The 17,196-nt window shown below is 45.4% G+C and overlaps 1 protein-coding gene across 1 annotated transcript; it reads left to right on the top strand.

Moving 5' to 3' along the window:
- Positions 1-7,518: 7,518 nt before the first annotated feature.
- On the top strand, positions 7,519-15,896 carry safb (scaffold attachment factor B). Its single transcript, XM_054752401.2, has 21 exons — positions 7,519-7,815; positions 8,067-8,166; positions 8,433-8,494; positions 8,587-8,742; positions 8,820-8,879; positions 8,961-8,994; positions 9,771-10,194; positions 10,555-10,598; positions 10,679-10,785; positions 10,860-11,009; positions 11,107-11,183; positions 11,343-11,389; positions 11,480-11,565; positions 11,655-11,797; positions 11,905-12,004; positions 12,731-12,927; positions 13,015-13,195; positions 14,811-14,884; positions 14,994-15,052; positions 15,139-15,193; positions 15,267-15,896. Exons 1-21 carry the CDS (start codon positions 7,663-7,665, stop codon positions 15,382-15,384), a joined length of 2,427 nt encoding a protein of 808 aa, XP_054608376.2. The 5' UTR covers positions 7,519-7,662; the 3' UTR covers positions 15,385-15,896.
- Positions 15,897-17,196: the final 1,300 nt, after the last annotated feature.

Genomic DNA, 17,196 nt, shown 5'->3' on the forward strand with positions numbered 1-17,196 from the left:
GTTAAAAAGGAATTTTATTATTTTCTAAACTAATGATTTTACATGACAAGATGTGATCGAGTGGATATGCGGTGATGGAATGTGATGTCTAGGTGGTGTGATGTAAGTTAGATGTTTATCAGAATTTTTGTATCTGAAATTGTGAAATCTGGGTGTAAAAGAATTTGTTGTCTGCTATAAACTAGAGAGTTGATTATTAATAAATGTGGCGAGGTGGAGAAACGAGGGCCCGGACGGGATTCGATCCCTAGACTCCCAGGTGAGAGTCATATGCGCTAACCAGTCAGCCAAAGGGACATTCCCTTGGCCAAGTAGCCAGGGCGCATCATCAATCGGGACACTGTGACAGGATGCTCACACTGTCACACAAAACAGCATCAGACGCAATCTGTTGTGTCTACAAACTCTGGCGGAGACCCCCAGCAGATCCGGACTGTCAGAAGTCAGGTGGACCTCACGGCACCTGAAGCCAGAAGATTAACTTCGATACGACCCGTCCAGTCTTGAGATGTTTCCAGGTCACAACAGTAGCTGGAATGCTTGTTTGTGTCCAAAGTGGATGTGGCTCTTAGGGAGCCGTCTGAATGTATCAGCTTGCAGCGTGCAAACAGGTTTTGATTGTATGCCAAAAGAGATGTCTCAACGATGCTTGTTCCGAATTGGCCGGTTCGAAACTCTGCTCGAAACTGCATTACTCGAGAAGTAATTCCTGTTTTATTAAACAACTTTCCCATGATTTCCGGCCATTCTGGCAAATCAGAATGTGCCATGTCTGGAAGGCTTCACCAAAACATTCCTCAGAAAGCCACGCCTTCCTTCAGATACAAGATCCTTAATTCTGTGAGTAAAGAATCTTTAAACGTTCTGTGAGGTGAACCTTAACCTTAATTTGTATCTTATGAAGATGTGTATGAGTGTAGATAATGATTAACTTATTAAATCAAACACATACTGGCCATAAGATTTGTAATGGATCATTGTAAGAGCAACATTCATTTCAAATTCATTGATTTAAGCACAGGTTATTCAAGTATTTGGTTTAAACATCTTGTTGAGTCATACATATGATTATTTAACTTATAAGTTGTTAAGGCTTGTAGGATTCATGTGGATTCAATAATTCAGAATGAGGAATCCAGCAGTCTGACTTTTAGTAGAGAGATGAGGCTTTTGCGGGAGACCTTGGCAGTTTATTTATGTCTGCGTTGAACACTAAGTGAGCAAAAGGTTGATTTGTACGTCTGAATCCTCCAGCTGGCGTAACCTTAACTTTGCAGCTCTGGAATGCCGTAACCTTGACTTTGCAGCTCTGGCATGCGTCGTTGTCGTCGTCTTCCTCTTCCTCCGCTTGTCCAGGTCGCAGGGGCAGCATCCCAACTAGTGAGCCCCAGACCATCCTCTGCCCGACCACCTCCACCAGCTCCTCCGGCAGGACCCCAAGGCGTTCCCGGACCAGATAGGAGATGTAACCTCCCCAACGTGTCCTGGGTCGACCCGGGGGCCTCCTGCCGGCAGGACATGCTTGAAACACCTCCCCAGGGAGGCGTCCAGGAGGCATCCTGACCAGATGCCCAAACCACCTCAACTGACTCCTTTCGATCCGGAGGAGCAGCGGTTCTACTCCGAGTCCCTCCCGAATGTCCGAGCTCTTCACCCTATCTCTAAGGCTGAGCCCGGCCACCCTACGGAGGAAACTCATTTCGGTCGCTTGTATCCACGATCTCGTTCTTTCGGTCATTACCCAAAGCTCATGACCATAGGTGAGGATTGGGACGTGGATCGACTGGTAAATCGAGAGCCTGGCTTTCTGGCTCAGCTCCCTCTTCACCACAACAGATCGGCTCAGCGTCCGCATCACTGCAGATGCTGAACCAACCAATCCGCCTGTCAATCTCCCGATCCCTCCTACCCTCACTTGTGAACAAGACCCTGAGATACTTAAACTTCTCCACTTGAGGTAGGACCTCTCTCCCGACCTGGAGTTGGCAAGCCACCCTTTTCCGGTCGAGAACCATGGTCTCAGATTTGGATGTGCTGATCCTCATCCCAGCCGCTTCACACTCTGCCACGAACCTACCCAGCAGGAGCTGAAGGTCAGAGCTGGATGAAGCTAGGAGGACCACATCATCCGCAAAAATCAGAGACAAGATTCTCCTGCCACCAAACTCGACACACTCCACACCACGGCTGTGCCTAGAAATTCTGTCCATAAAGGTTATGAACATAACCGGTGACAAAGGGCAGCCCTGACAGAGTCCAACCCTCACCGGGAACAGGTCCGACTTACTACCGGCTATGCGGACCAAACTTGCGCTCCTCTGGTAAAGGGACTGAATGGCCCTTAACAGAAAGCCACCCACCCCATACTCTTGGAGTGTCCCCTACAGGGTGCTCCTGGGGAGACGGTCATAAGCCTTCTCCAAATCCACAAAACACATGTGGATTGGTTGGGCAAACTCCCATGCTCCCTCCATCACCCTTGCAAGGGTGTAGAACTGGTCCACAGTTCCACGGCCAGGACGAAAATCGCATTGCTCCTCCTCAATCTGAGATTCAACTATCGATCTGACCCTCCTCACCAGAACTGCCCCTGATGACCATGCAATGTTGCAGAGACATGTCAACCACGACAGCCCTACAACATCCATAGCCTTGAGATACCCAGGACTAATCTCATCCGCCCCCGGGGCTCCGCCGCTGTGTAGTTGTTTGACTACCTCAGCAACCTCTGCCCCCGAGATTGGAAAATCCATCCCCAGGTCTCCCGGCTCTGGTTCCTCATCGGAATGTGCATAGGTGGGATTTAGGAGCTCCTCAAAGTATTGCTTCCACCGTCCGACTATTGCCCCAGTTGACGTCAGCAGCTCCCCATCCCCACTGTAAACAGTGTGAGCGAGTTGCTGCCTTCCTCTCCTGAGGCGCTGGATAGTTTGCCAGAACCTCTTTAGAGCCGATTGATAGTCTTTCTCCATGGACTCACCAAACTCCTCCCACGCCCGAGATTTTGCCTTGGCAACTGCCACTGCGGCACCCCGCTCGGCTATCCGGTACCTGTCTGCTGCCTCCGGAGACCCACAGACCAGCCACGCCCTGTAGGCCTCCTTCTTCAGCCTGACGGCTCCCCGAACCTCTGGTGTCCACCAGCGGGTACGGGGGTTGCCACCACGACTGGCACTGGACACCTTGCAACCACAGCTAGCAACAGCCGCCTCAACAATCGCAGAGTGAAACAACGCCCACTCGGAGACGATGTCCCCCACTGCTCTCTGGACGCGGTCAAAACTCTGCCGGAGGTGGGAGTTGAAGACCGTCTTGACAGATTCTTCTGCCAGGCGTTCCCAGCAGACACTCACTATGCATTTGGGTCTGCCAGGTCTACGTGGCATCTTCCCCTGCCATCTGATCCAACTCACCACCAGGTGGTGATCAGTTGACAGCGCCTCTCCTCTCTTCACTCGGGAAGCTACCCTCTCGTCCCCCGGGGTAAACCCCAACACACAGGCAGAGAGTCTTGGGGCTAACAAAATGCCAATCCCAGCCCTCCGCCTCTCACCCGGAGCAACTCCAGCAAAGGAGAGTGTCCAACCCCTCTCAAGGACTTGGGTTCCAGAGCTAATGGTATGTGTCGAGGTGAGTCCGACTATATCTAGACGTTACCGCTCAACCTCTGCCACAAGCTCCTGCTCCTTCCCCGCCAGCGAGGTAACGTTCCATGTCCCAAAAACCAGTTTCCTTGTCCGGGGATCGGACCGCCAAGGCTCCCGCCTCTGTCTGCCACCCGATCCACACTGCACTGGACCCTTCATGTTCCTCCTGCGGGTGGTGTGTCCACAGTTGGATGAGCCCATGTATCCGGTTCGGGCTGGGCCTGGCCGGGCCCCATGGGCGAAAGCCCGGCCACCAGGTGCTCGCTCACGGGCCCCAACCCCAGGCCTGGCTCCAGGGTGGGACCCCGATAACCCTCCGGCCGGGTACTCCGACTCTTTGAATTTACATCTGTCAGGGACTTGCATAAACCAGCCAGCAGAGCACGGATGATTATCTTGACATCTTCATTTATTACTTTTTTTCTTTTCTCCAAAGAGTGGTCCAACCAGCACTTGACATTACAAGACAATGGACGTAGTAACAAAGTAACCCAAACTCAGGACCTGACTACAGACATGCACAAAAAATAACCTTCTACAGACACAACAGGATCAACTTAAATAGTGGCTGATCAGACCACTGCCAACACAATAGGGTGGGGAGACATCAGTAAACAAAGAACATAAACTACCCCTAACAAATTCATACTAATCAGTCCATTCTGTTTGAGTTACTTCAAATGAAAACATTACCATCAAAACATATTACCATCAAAACCCAACTACTATTTACAAAAGAGAATAACTAAATACACAAACACAGGAATCTTCTCCCTTGAGAGTTGGTATGACCCAATGGTGCTGATTAGGCCAAGTGATCTGCTACAGCTGCTCCAACTCCAAGGCCACTGACAACTCAAAGAAAACAATCATACAAACCCCTACAGACTAAAACTGATGAGTAACTGAATGTGTGCACTTCATACAGTCACCCAAACAGTCAATCCATGGAAACAAACACCTTTGTTCAAAATAAAAGAAACATTAACAGTCATTTACTTGAAGTGTGACAGCAGGGCAGCTGTCACAGTCCCCCCTCCTTAAGAAGCTCCCCCGCTCCAGCGGGAAAGATAATTAGCAGTCATATTATTAGACCTTCATAGATGAGATTATAGTATTAGTCACAAAACTGTGAATGCTCACCGCAGCTCACGGCACATCCAGAACCTTCAGCACTTAAGAGATTTGTTTTACAAAATTGGGCAACATCGGACCTCAGACCAGGCCAGTAGAAATGGCGTTGAATACGGGCCCATATCTTCTGCTTCCCCAGGTAGCCAGCCCAAGGAATAGCATGACCCAACTCCAGCACCATCTCTCGTGCCTCTCGTGGGACCACCAGCTGCCTCTGTACTCCTTGTTGCAGATACAAAATGTCATCCTGTAAAACATAATCAGCACAGCCATTGTGCTCACCACTCCCATCTCCCCGGGCTCTATCTATCAGGTCCTCCTTAGACATCCTTGCAGTATGTAGAAACTTCTCCCGCCTTCGCTGTTGACGGGACTTGCTTAGTTTCCCAGGCTGCACGTCCATATGGGGACCTCCGATTATCCTTCTCTTTGAAAGTCTTCCAAGCAGTGTAGCTCCAGGGTTGTCCTTTTCATCTTGCTGCGACAAACACCTCTGCTAATGAAGCAGCCTTGGATGCAGATGGAGGGTCATGTTCCCGAACCCAAACCTGAAGCTCAGGGGACAGCATACGAAGAAACTTCTCTATAATTATAATTCTTACATGACAACAAGCACTTTAAAGCGTTCTGTGTTGCAGAACTTCAACGACAGAAATGACCGACTAAGGCCTAGTCCACACGTAGCCGGGTTTTTTAAAAACGAACATCCGCCCCTCCAAAAACTTGCATCCACACCACCGCGTTTTAAAAACAAACTCTGTCCACACGTACCCGGATAAATACGTTGTTAAGGACATGCCAGACCTGTAGGCGGCAGTACTTCCCCCGTTCTTAACCTCGTCCTTCGTCTGTGGTCTTCCGCAAGGAGCAGTAATTCCGCTTGCAAAAACAAACAAGCAGAAAGCGCTTGGACAGTTGATGGATCTGTAGGGGTTTGTATGATTGTTTTCTATTTCGCCAATGTCTTTAACAGTTTTACCTTGGTGGTGGATCCATTTGTCATAGAGCTCTTTTAGCCTGACATATAGCTCTTTAGGAGTCTCACCTGCTTCAACCTCTGTCGAGCGGAATCTCTGTCGATAAGTCTCTGGGTTGATATCATATTTCCTGAGAATAGCTCCCTTAACAGACTCATAGTCACGTACCTCCTCAATGTCCATGTGCACATAGGCACTCCTGGCTTTCCCAGTGAGTAGTGGTACAAGGTGGAAAACCCAGTCAGCCATCGGCCTATTACAGGATGCAGCAATCCTCTCAAAAGTGATCAGAAAATGTTCAATGTCATCAGTGTCTGTTAACTTTTCCAGTCTAGGCTCTGAGAAGGAACGACACTGACCTGGAGAGCTGATGGTCTTGTGACCCTCGACCACCTGTTCCTCGTCGCCTTGTTCCAGCTCCCCAGAATCAGATTTCCTGAGAGGGTGTGGCTGTAGCTCCTCTTGCAGATGCTGAAATTGTTGCTGAAGCTCCTGGAACCTCCGATCCTGACGTTGTGCCTCTTCCATCAACATGTGATTCTGGGCCGTCTGTTGGCTCATGTGTGCCTGAAGTATCCCAACAAGATCTGTTAACGTTGGCTCCCGGGATCCTTCCGCTTCCACAACTGCAGAGCCAGCAGCCCCCTCATCTTCAGAACCATCCGACTGCTTTTCCGGTCCAGCTGGCTCCAAAGGCTCCACAGGTCGCCTGACCCTGCCTCGCTGCATGGTTTCTTCCCTGGGTCTCACTAATTCAACACGTACTCATGGCTAGCAAAATCCCACCTCTGCCAATACTTGTCAGGGACTTACATAAACCAGCCAGCAGAGCACGGATGATTTTCTTGACATCTTCATTTATTACTTTTTTTCTTTTCTCCAAAGAGGGTTCCAACCAGCACTTGACATTACAAGACAATGGACATAGTAACAAAGTAACCCAAACTCAGGACCTGACTACAGACATGCACAAAAAATAACCTTCTACAGACACAACAGGATCACACCACTCCCATCTCCCCGGGCTCTCTCTATCAGGCCCTCCTTAGACATCCTCGCAGTATGTAGAAACTTCTCCCGGTGAAAGATCCTCTGAACCGTTCTTTGTCTCACTCTTCACCTAAGACCAATTTGTCATGGGAGACCCTACCAGGGGCACAAAGTGCCCCAGACAACATAGCTCCTAGGATCATTAGGGCACTCAAACTCCTCCACCACGATAAGGTGACGGTTCAAGGAGGAGAGCTCTGGCGTGCATGAAAGGTTACTGTGTCAATTTGATGGTTTTTTACAGTGACACCGTGCGAAACTGGCAGTCATTTAGAACCAAAGATGAAAGTATCAACTTCAGAGAGGATTGACCTGATTATAAGTTATTGTATGGAGTTTATCTGCCTATATTTTAGGGTTTGTTTTATGAACATATTTATATCATGTCATGATCATATAAGAAAAAAAAACTTGTATTGTAATGCGTTCAGCTTTTTAAACTTAAAAGAATCATTTTGAAGTTAAATAGACTTTGTTTTTGCTGCTTTTTGTGCTTGTGTCTTACTTTAGGGGTGTTTAAAATCGTCGTTAATTCTGAACGGAATCGTGTCATTTTGACCAAAATTGATGTTATTATAGTATCAAATATTGCTAACGTTATTAAATTAATGCGAACAACTATATGTTTGAGAGTGATGAGCAGTTTAAATCGTAGACATATCTGGATTAAAACTGCCTTTTGCAAATGTTTACCTGCACCAACGCTCAACAGCGCATGCGCAGTAGCGTCACCTTTCCCATCACCCCGTCCACCATTTTGCAGTCTTTCTGCAAGCTTGCTGCTTCCATTCGTGGTGCAGCTTTAATTAAATACTTTCGTCTATTCACTGAACGTTTGGAGATTTGACGAAAAGATGGCAAACGCATCAGCAGACGTGGAGCTTCCCGAGGACGCAGAAACCCGCAAGCTGTCGGACCTGAGAGTTATCGATCTGAAGGCCGAGTTGAAGAAACGAAATCTAGACACGACTGGAGTCAAGAGCGTCCTGTCGGAACGTCTAAAAAAGGTTTATTTACACTTTTATTTAATGCCTAGCTGATCGTTGTTGACAGAAAGCAATAAATCATGTTAGCGAGCGGAGTTTGGACTCTCGAGCCCCTTTGAACACGCAGTTTCATCCAGTCGTAAGCTAGTTCCGTTAGCTTCTCAGTGCTATGCTAGCGGGTTTGCTGACCCCTGCGTCAAACGGCTACATGTCAGACCATTTGTGTCTTGTGCTACAGTGATTGTGTCGTTTTATTGCATTGTATTATATAGGCAATTGAAGAAGAGGGTGGGAATCCAGATGAGATCGTTGTCGTTCCAGAATCGACCCCTAAAAGAGCGACCCTTCCACCCAAACGAGGAGCATTCAAAGGTAAGAAGCTCACGCGCGCAGTCATTCCAGCTCGTGGAGCCATGTTACGTAACAGCCGGAAATAAAGAGACTCCTCTCATCAACACTTCAAACTGGGCAGTGAAATGAGACTGTTTACAAATGCTGTACCTTGTATAGAATTTGAAATTAACATTGTTTTATTATTTATTTAATATTTAATTCACTCTTGGTGGAGTTAACACAGTAAATAGTAGGTTTAACCGGAGGGAGCGAAAGTAGGCTTAAGGGAAGTTTGTTTTCCTTAGATTCCAAGCCGGAGAACGATGAAACAGAAGATGCTGTCATGGAGGATTCCCGTGATGAACAGGTGTGTTTGCTGATTTAAAAAAAATCACTTTTTGATGCAGGTTGAAGTCTTGTTATTCCAGATGTTCATCTTCTTATATGTTTGCTCATCAGGATGATCAGGAGAACATGCAGGACATGGACATCCTTGACATGAACGTTCTGGATGAGACGGAAAACGACAACGGGATACCAGCCGACGATCACTTGGATGAAGATAACTTTGACAGAGATGATGAAGCCTTGGAACTCAACACCGCAGATCTGGAGGTGAGGAATTTGACTTAAGTTGTTCACAGAAATCTTTGTTTGAAATGTTTTATGCGATTTGTTTTGTGTTTTAACAGCTGGACCAATGTGAGACACTCGACGAAGATGAAGCTCTGCTAGACCCTTCTGCACCTGCGGTATGTTAAATTGTTAACTTGAAAATAAACAATTGAAGCTTGTTTTTCAGCTTTTAACCTTTGTCTTAACATCCTTTTTAGGATCTGGACGCTGATGATGTAAAAGAACAAGCAGGTACTGGTAACTAAGGTTCATCAGATTACTTTTAGAGTCTTGACCTTGGAATTGCAAGCTCTAAGTATAATTACAACCAGAAGGAGAGACTGGAAACCCAAAGGGAATTGCTGGCTTTGTGTTGATATTGTGTTAACCATTTAAAAAGAAACAAAATCCACATATTTGTGTTTGCTGGATAATTTTGGGTTCCAGTGTGCTTGCATACTTGCGGTTAACAGTTTGATGCACATTGTCAGCAGTTACACCTCATTGGTCAGGGGCGATTGAGCCATTGCTGGTGACTGTAGCGTTTTTAGGTTGCTGCGTAAAGATTAGGACAAAGAAGATCCCTCAAGACTTGTTGCAGGCCATGACGCTGGAAATGAAACTTGGACCTCAGCTGAAGTTGTGGTTTATAAAAATGGACCCTGAACATGTGCAAGGCCGAAAGAAGACGGACATCAGTGAGTCTCCATGGCTGGGCTTGTGGCACTTTTCATCACTGAGCTCTTTTGTTTTGGATCAGGTGATTAGAGTGAAGTGGTTCCGCCTGTTAAATGAACCAAAGGCCCCACTCCTCCACCTTCTTGTTGCTTGGTTGTCTTGTAGCCTTTGGGTTCTTTTCCAGTCTCTTCGTTAGGGTCTACGTCAACCTTTTGTTGCATAGTGATAAGAGCACAGGCCAGAGGTCATGATGACGTTCCTAATCCAGACCTTTCCAGTTCCACGTTAACCATTGATGTGTTTCAGAAGTGATTAAACTCTGTGCCATTCTATTCCTGTTAAATCCGTAGAAAATGACAAAGTAGCCGGGTCTTGTTTATCTGAGCCGCTTAACGAAGATCGCCATGAGACGGGCCCCGAAGAAGAGCAAGCCACCACCACCGGAGAAGAAGACCATGTGTCCATCACCGGTGCCAAGTCTGACAACGCAGCGTCCGAAGATACGGAGCACGACAGGAGCGTTGTGGAGGCCGACACCACCGTGACAGATGCCGGGGACGGGCGGAGCGCTTCAGAAGAGACATTAGACTTTGAAAACAAAAACTCGCAGGCTGTTAGTGTAAGCGAACAGGGTGACACGGGTGAAACTGTTGATTCAGAAAAGGGCTCTAAGAAGGGTGAGGAAGATGAGAAGACAGAAGATAACGCTGCTGCGGATTCAGCCTCTACGCTGAAAGAGTCCTCTACTGTAGAGGGCGATGATCAGAAAAAGAGGTTTGTTGCTTTCTGTATACTAGAAACCAAAATGGTTATCTCTGTTGCATTGGCCCTCTCTGTGTTAGCAAAATTTGGATGCTCTTTGAAGGTAAAACTGTTCTGTGAATACGTGTTCTCTTTTTGTCATTTGTTACACTCAATTGTTCCACTTTGTTATCCAATAAGTGTAAAAGTTTGTGGGTTCGGAGAGGTAGGTTTTCATCTAGTCTCCATAAATTCGCTCCACTGTGGAATACAAGGGGTTGGTCACTGGATCTAAATATTAGCACCAAAATAAAAACAAACATCAATTTTAGGAATCCACAGGTGCTTTTGTTGTTGTGCATTTACATATGACTTTTCTCCCTTTGTCTCTAGCTCTGAGGAGAAAGACGCCACGAGTGAGTCAAAAGATGAAAAGGGTGGGTGACCTGTTGATCCGGTGCATGTTATCTCTGCTTTTAATGGTTTTATAATCATTCATTTGTTTTCTTGTGTGAAGCCGCAGGAAGTGGTGCTGCAGCGGGCAGCAAGAATCTGTGGGTCAGTGGTCTGTCCACAACCACCAGAGCGACTGATCTGAAGGCTCTCTTCAGCAAATATGGCAGAGTGGGTTCAAAACATTTCATTTACACTGCTTTTCTTTTTTCAACACAACTTTTACAAATATGTGCTTCCTGCAGGTTGTTGGAGCTAAGGTGGTGACCAATGCCAAGAGTCCTGGAGCTCGCTGCTTTGGCTTGGTCACCATGTCGACTTCAGAGGAGGCCACCAACTGTATCAGTCACCTCCACAGGACCGAGCTGCATGGCAGGATGATCTCTGTGGATCAGGTGAGTTCACCTGTATCTCTTTAGATCTTTTAATTTTTAGAAATGATGAGCTCATCTAGTTCTTTGGAGTAAATTTGGTCTTGTTTAATATTTTTAGGCTAAAAACGAGCCTGCAGGGAAGAAGCCAGCAGACAAGAAGTCTGGGAGCGAGAGGAGACACTCTTCTGACTCAAAGTACGACCGTATCTAAATCTTTAGCATGAGATGCAAGTTTTAGTTAAATATAAAAAATAAAGGTTAAATTGGGGAAACTGCCAATATAAGAAAAGCAAACAACTTCTTAAATTTAGTTTTTTATTATTGAGTTTCTAATTTTTTGTTAAATTTCTGCAGGTCTCAGGCAAAAGACAAGACCGATGGAGAAGGAAAAGATGATAAAGGTGAATTTTGATCTAGTTTACTATCAACTCCACTCAGAATTAAGTAAAACAACTTTAAAACATTATTTTATTGTTGTTCCTGTTTGACAGAGCAAAATGAGAGGACTGTAGTTATGGACAAGTCCAAGGGGGAGCCTGTCATCAGCGTCAAAACCAAGAGCAAGAGCAGGGACAGGGTAAGGAAACGGGCTGCTTTGACAGACGTCATGAATTATTCCAGCTGTGAATTCTAAAGAGACTGGTTATTTATTTTTTCCTCATTCAGAGCACAAAGAGTCGAGATCGCACATCATCTAGCAAAGAGAGAAAAGGCATCCTGACGTTTGACCAGATCAAGGAGCAGAGGGAGAGGGAGAGACAGAGGCAGCGAGAGCGGGAGATGAGGGAGGTGGAGAGACGCAGATATATGTAAGAGTTACACCTGGAGACACGTGCATCTGTCTTCTTAATCCTGTCATTAGTATTATGTCTGTAGTTGTTACCCATTAGAGAGTAATCTTCAATTTTCCATTCAGGGACCGCCGTCGTGATCCCCGTTCAGAGCGGGAGAGAATCCGTCTGTTCCGGGAAAAGGAAGAACAGAAGCATCTGCTGACTAAAAGACACTGGTTGGAGGTAAAGTCATGTGACTTGGTTTTAGGCCCTGTCCACACGTAGCCGGGGATCTGCCAAAACGTAGATATTTTCCTACGTTTTGGCCTGTCATCCACACGAAAACAGAGTTTTTTCACACGAAAACGGATCTTTTTAAAAACTCCGGCCAAAGTGAAGATCTGCGTTTTCTCCGTTTTGGGTTTCTGCGTGTGGACAGACAAAACCGGAGTTTTAAGGTCCGCAACGTCACTTTCCGCGACAAAAAATGCTGACATCACGTGTGCGACCTGTGTTTACATTAGCCGGCATCATGGAAGCCCTCAGAGCTGCGCTCTGTCACTACCCGATCCATCAACTGTCCAAGCGCTTTCTGCTTGTTTGTTTTTGCAAGCGGAATTACTGCTCCTTGCGGAAGACCACAGACGAAGGACGAGGTTAAGAACGGGGGAAGTACTGCCGCCTACAGGTCTGGCATGTCCTTAACAACGTATTTATCCGGGTACGTGTGAACAGAGTTTGTTTTTAAAACGCGGTGGTGTGGATGCAAGTTTTTGGAGGGGCGGATATTCGTTTTTAAAAAACCCGGCTACGTGTGGACTAGGCCTTAGTCGGTCATTTCTGTCGTTGAAGTTCTGCAACACAGAACGCTTTAAAGTGCTTGTTGTCATGTAAGAATTATAATTTTCAGATGATCCCATTGTGCTCGTCATGTGTTTCTTGATATATACTCATGCTGTTTGTTGCCAGGTGGAGAAGCAGCGCCTTGAGGCGGACCGCATGGAGCGCCAGTTCCTGGAGCGTGAGAGGATGCGTATCGAGTACGAGAGACGCCGCGAGCAGGAGCGCATCCTCAGAGAGCGTGAAGAGCTGAGGAGGCAGCAGGAACAGTTGCGCTATGATCAGGATAGACGCGGAGTGAAGAGGCCTTTTGACATGGATGGAAGGTACAGAAAACACAGCCAAAGGGTCCGGGTAAATAAAATCATTCACCAGCTGACAGAACCTCCATCACACGCCTTGTTTTATTGCAGGAAAGATGATTGGCCCGATAAGCGCATGAGTATGGATGACCGCTACGGCCGCTCAGATTTCAGTCGTCAGGATCGCTATCAGGACTTTGATCACAGAGGTGATCGGGGTCGTTTTCAGGACGACGGGGGGATGGACCGGCGAGACAGTGCCCGTGGTATGGGTGCTGACAGAGATGGACAGGTAAGAGTTGAGCAGCTGCTGCATGAATGTACAGGGAGTGCAGAATTATTAGGCAAGTTGTATTTTTGAGGAATAAGTTTATTATTGAACAGCCATGTTCTCAATGAACCCAAACAACTCATTAATATCAAAGCTGAATGTTTTTGGAAGTAGTTTTTAGTTTGTTTTTAGTTTTAGCTATTTTAGGGGGATATCTGTGTGTGCAGGTGACTATTACTGTGCATAATTATTAGGCAACTTAACAAAAAACATATATATACCCATTTCAATTATTTATTTTTACCAGTGAAACCAATATAACATCTCCACATTCCCAAATATACATTTCTGACATTCAAAAACAAATCAGCGACCAATATAGCTACCTTTCTTTGCAAGGACACTCAAAAGCCTGCCATCCATGGATTCTGTCAGTGTTTTGATCTGTTCACCATCAACATTGCGTGCAGCAGCAACCACAGCCTCCCAGACACTGTTCAGAGAGGTGTACCGTTTTCCCTCCTTGTAAATCTCACATTTGATGATGGACCACAGGTTCTCAATGGGGTTCAGATCAGGTGAACAAGGAGGCCATGTCATTAGTTTTTCTTCTTTTATACCCTTTCTTGCCAGCCACGCTGTGGAGTACTTGGATGCGTGTGATGGAGCACTGTCCTGCATGAAAATCATGTTTTTCTTGAAGGATGCAGACTTCTTCCTGTACCACTGCTTGAAGAAGGTGTCTTCCAGAAACTGGCAGTAGGACTGGGAGTTGAGCTTGACTCCATCCTCAACCCAAAAAGGCCCCACAAGCTCATCTTTGATGATACCAGCCCAAACCAGTACTCCACCTCCACCTTGCTGGCGTCTGAGTCGTACTGGAGCTCTCTGCCTTTTACCAATCCAGCCACGGGCCCATCCATCTGGCCCATCAAGACTCACTCTCATCTCATCAGTCCATAAAACCTTAGAAAAATCAGTCTTGAGATATTTCTTGGCCCAGTCTTGACGTTTCAGCTTGTGTGTCTTGTTCAGTGGTGGTCGTCTTTCAGCCTTTCTTACCTTGGCCATGTCTCTGAGTATTGCACACCTTGTGCTTTTGGGCACTCCAGTGATGTTGCAGCTCTGAAATATGGCCAAACTGGTGGCAAGTGGCATCTTGGCAGCTGCACGCTTGACTTTTCTCAGTTCATGGGCAGTTATTTTGCACCTTGGTTTGTCCACATGCTTCTTGCGACCCTGTTGACTATTTTGAATGAAACGCTTGATTGTTTGATGATCACGCTTCAGAAGCTTTGCAATTTTAAGACTGCTGCATCCCTCTGCAAGATATCTCACTATTTCTGACTTTTCTGAGCCTGTCAAGTCCTTCTTTTGACCCATTTTGCCAAAGGAAAGAAAGTTGCCTAATAATTATGCACACCTGATATAGGCATTAGACCACACCCCTTCTCATTACAGAGATGCACATCACCTAACATGCTTAATAGGTAGTAGGCTTTCGAGCCTATACAGCTTGCAGTAAGACAACATGCATGAAGAGGATGATGTGGACAAAATACTCATTTGCCTAATAAATCTGCACTCCCTGTACTGGAAGAGTAAAATCATTTCAGCTGATTGTCTTCTCCCTCAGCATTTCTCAGACAGACACGGCAGAGATGGAAGAGACTCCTGGGGGGGGGGCTACGATAAGCGCTTGAATCCCAGGTGAGCTTCTCGCTGATCTGAAACCAGCTTCTTTTGAAGCTCATCCAAACCTGGTGTGACGCTTCCTGAACAGGAATGTAAGCTAGGATTTATTTTCCTGTTTTTAAAGGGAGGGGGGCCGTGACTGGGACTCTGGTCGTAAGGTGGACGGAGACCGGCCGTGGCAAGGTGAGCATAAGTAAAAGAACATAAATACTGATATGAAATGTTTTAACATGTCTTAGAAGATCTGATGTGTGGTTTTACAATCCTAGGTAGAGACGGAGGCGTTTCAAGTCAGAGCCACGTACCCCGCGGAGGAATGGCCGGGTGAGTGGGTTTGATCTCTCCGAACACAGTCAAAGGAGAGCTGCCATCTGATTGTTTCTTCTTCTCCCTGCAGCCGTGGAGGCTTTGTGAACACAGGAACATCTCAGTCTCTCTCTGGAGCTCTGAACAGACAGAACCAGCTGATGCAGGGCAGCGCGCTGCAGGGGGGGGCTTTCGGCCGGCGCTATTGATCTGTGATGTCAGAACTATTTCCGCTGGTCATTTCGTCACTGATGGGATAAACTGTTTTTGTAATTTTTTTTTAACAAATTTGTTTTACTGCAGATCTTAAATACATTTGAAGTGCTTTCTTTGTTAGCCTTGTGATGTAGTGATCTTCTGTCCTGTACATTTTTTGTAGAATAACCATATGTAACCCTTTTTTGTGTCCGTTTCGAGCCTTGAATGCTAGATTAAGCATTTAGGACCTGGCCTCAGCTCGTCAGAAGCTTGGTAGAAAGTTTCTGCTCGTTAGAGCATCCCACTTTTCCTGCTGAGGTAATATTCCTACATTTTAGGCTGTTTTTTTTCCTTCCATCAAACGTTTGTTGCTTATCAGTGCTTGCAAGTGCATCACACAGATTTAGAAATATTTATGCTGTGTTTTTAGTTTTATGCAGACTGTGTTGGTGATTACTCTTCAGTTGGACAGTCTGTCTTGTAAAATGCACAAGGGGAAATTCTAATAAATGATTTTTCATAATTTGTTTCAGTGCTGCTCATGAAAATGTTTTTACAGAGTGCAAAAATGATCCAAACTGATACTTTGTGATGCTTTTCATTTCAAAGGCAAATGCATAAATTCTGCTTACTGGATATTTAGTGACATAAAATCAGAAAGAGGCTTTGATCCATAATGAAAGCTTGTCTGAAATCAGCTCAGTGTGTGACTTGTCTTCTACACTTTGAAAGTTCAGCAAGAAAGTCAAACTGTTTTATTTACTTTTCAGAGGTCAGGTTGACCTTTTGACTTCAATACAATCAGCAGAAGATCTAAAGAAATGTGTAGTTTCTCACCAGGGCCACTAATGAAGAAATTGTCATTTGAATGTCTATCAGTCAAATACTTGCTGTTGGCTTTCTTTTTGATCGTATGAAATGTTTAAATACAGCTACAGGTGAAACCTGAGAAATTAGAATATGGTGCAAAAGTCCATTTATGCCAGTACAAGTTTAGACTGAGAAACCATCTAAAGGCTCAGGAACCGTTTGCAGGTGTTTTCTAATTGAGATCTTGAATGTGGGGTTTTCATAAGCTGTAAATCATAATCGTCACTATTATAACAGTATTAAAACAAAATTATAACGTATCAATATATTAGTTTAACCTTTTGAGCTGAATGTTGGACATGAATGAACTTTTGAACCACATTCTATTTGTCCTAGTTTCACCCGTTTTCCCCATATTAATAAAACTTAAGAGTGGTTATGGTTTCTTAATCTACGATAATCAAACAGGATTCTTTGCTGCAGTTTTCTGCAAACATTCACAGTAATTTGTTTTATTTATTTTTAAATGTTGAAACATCTGATAATTCTGGTAAAACTTCAGCGAACAATTTCAAAGATGTAAGTTCAAGAAGTGAAGAAAACGTGCGTACATGAGAATGAAGTATTTGGTCATCATCTGAAATAAACGGCAATGATGGAACGAGGGCGTTTCCAATCTTTGGTTCAAGGGAAGATAGTTTACCTGATGACATGCAGAGAGAATTTACAAACGGTTTTCAACTAGTTAAGGGAGGTAAAACATTTATTATAAAGTTAACATATTTTCTGTCTTATCAAAAGTAGGCTGAAGTTTGACCTCATAACTACGGTTTGACCTCTACCACACTCACACAGTTGCTGTCATCTGGATGATGCACCACAGAAAATAGATTTTACTCAAATGAGACAAAAGTAAGGACCTCTAACTTCATTTACTCACATCAATTACTCACTCTGAGTTCCTGTTCCCTCTGAAAACACTTCCTGTTTTACAGCAGGTTCTTTCCTCCCTC

The sequence above is a fragment of the Nothobranchius furzeri genome, chromosome 8 (assembly GCF_043380555.1).
Source record: "Nothobranchius furzeri strain GRZ-AD chromosome 8, NfurGRZ-RIMD1, whole genome shotgun sequence".
NCBI lineage: Eukaryota > Metazoa > Chordata > Actinopteri > Cyprinodontiformes > Nothobranchiidae > Nothobranchius > Nothobranchius furzeri.

Bases quoted from the DNA above. Each gene is read 5' to 3' on its own strand.
- safb (XM_054752401.2), top strand. From the start codon at position 7,663: ATGGCAAACGCATCAGCAGACGTGGAGCTTCCCGAGGACGCAGAAACC. The intron at 10,599-10,678 runs GTGGGTGACCTG...TCTTGTGTGAAG, and splicing joins TGAGTCAAAAGATGAAAAGG to CCGCAGGAAGTGGTGCTGCA. The intron at 12,928-13,014 runs GTACAGAAAACA...GTTTTATTGCAG, and splicing joins CCTTTTGACATGGATGGAAG to GAAAGATGATTGGCCCGATA.